General features: G+C 50.6%; 1 protein-coding gene across 1 annotated transcript in view; it reads right to left on the bottom strand.

The window, feature by feature from the left end:
- Positions 1–1,460: 1,460 nt before the first annotated feature.
- The window catches only part of LOC106722328 (potassium channel subfamily K member 16-like), a 22,910-nt gene continuing 22,697 nt past the window's right edge, over positions 1,461–1,673 (bottom strand). Inside the window, exon 6 of the mRNA XM_025207140.1 lies at positions 1,461–1,673. This exon is cut by the window's right edge and continues 119 nt beyond it. Coding sequence (XP_025062925.1) covers positions 1,461–1,673 — 213 coding nt within the window.

The raw sequence follows: 1,673 nt of genomic DNA, 5'->3' as shown, positions 1-1,673 counted from the left end.
TCTCCTCTATTCTTCCCTGCCCACTTCTGGCTTCAGACCCTGCTCATCCCCCTCCCAGAGGCATAGCTGCTCCCTGCTTCCCTCCTTCAGATGCTAAAACCCATGGAAATAAAATGACTTAATATCAATAATTGAAGCCATCATTGGGCTACAGGTGAGATCTAGCCCAGACCATTGACTCTGCTGTCAGTTTTCAGGTTTGGGAAGACGAGGCGGCAGCACTGACATTGGGAGCACATGTGGAAGGTTGTTTTGCAGCCAGAGAGGTAGAAATGTAATTAAGGCAATAGCTGAGATGCCACAGATGACAAGTGTGTCAAGCTAGGACCACTATACAAGTGGGGTGGGTGACTTCTTCATTAGAAAATGCTTTGATCTATGTAAAAGTGTCTTTCTCTGGCAAGAAACTGAACCAGCATTGCAAGGACCTAATCCAAAGGCCTTCAGCTCGGCTTGGAATGGGAGAAAGCAGAGCATGCTGTTTTCCAACCGGACCTCCGCTGGAAAAGCCTGGCCAAAGATGATCCAGATGGCCACCCCTGCTTATCCCACGTTCTCTCTTGGTCCTGATCGGAGCTTCCGTCTTGCTGTCCTGCCACGCATCTTTCTTTGCCTGCCAGCCGATTATGGCTATTGTCATACGCTGAGAATGATGTATACCTGTTAGAGGCAAGGATTTTGTGGGGGGTGATATCTCTTATTGGAGCAACTGCGTGGTTGGGGTAAAGTTAGACAAGTTTTTAAATTCAAGGCAGAACTGATGAAGAATGCCTTGCATTCAAAAGCTCACCCAGCTTTATCCCAACTGTGAAGCTGGTCCAGTAAAAGGTCTCAGCTCTCCAAATCCTCCCTTCTCATATAATTCCTGGACCATCCCTCCTGGCTACACCGTCTCTCCGACACCAGCTAAACATGAAGACGTGGTGCGTCCGTTCTGCAGGGATGCCACTAGGTGGTGGTGTCCCCCATGGTGGTTGCCTTCGTGTAAGCCTCCAGGGTAACTATCTTTATTATGCATTATTAGCTGGGAGGGCAGAGTGAGCATCATCATTACCCCCTGGCTTGTGCTGCGCTGGCTGTGTCTGCACCATTTCCAGAGCACTCCCAGAAGCCCCAGTCTCAAGGCCCTGCTGCCTACCCATGCCCGCTCTGCATCTGCCAAACCCAGGAATGAGGCAGTGAAGCTGCTTGGAGTCCCTTGCTGCTGCTCTCAAGGCAGTGCCCTCAAGGAGGTGGCCCCTGCCCCCCTTCCAGGTTGGACACCCATGGAGTGGGAGCAGGGGGGCAGGATGGGCTTGAAAACGGGGCTCTCACAAGCTCCAGAGAAACCATACAGACATGCCCATTAGAGCCACAGCAGAGGAAAGCTACCCGTCTGTGGGAGAAATGATATTCCCATAGGAATTCCTCCTTTCAGTCTAGTCCTTATAACGCTGGAGCAGCGACTCTTCAACCTGATCTCAATCTGACCTTACAATATTTTGCTCCAAGAAAAACATATTTTTCTCTAGCTTCGCCTCTTCCCAGTCTCGTGCGTCTCCTCCAGAGCCCAGCGACGAGGGTCCTTCCTCCAGGAGTCCAGCAGGCTGGTAGTTTTTTAGGGTTTCCTCATTCTCTTTACCCGCCTTTCCCATTTTATGGAGATCCTTGGCGATTTTCTTTTCAGTGTCTTC

The sequence above is a fragment of the Alligator sinensis genome, unplaced genomic scaffold (assembly GCF_000455745.1).
Source record: "Alligator sinensis unplaced genomic scaffold, ASM45574v1 scaffold708_1, whole genome shotgun sequence".
NCBI lineage: Eukaryota > Metazoa > Chordata > Crocodylia > Alligatoridae > Alligator > Alligator sinensis.
Note: the sequence above shows the minus strand (reverse complement) of the source record. Positions and strands in the feature narration are given on the sequence as shown.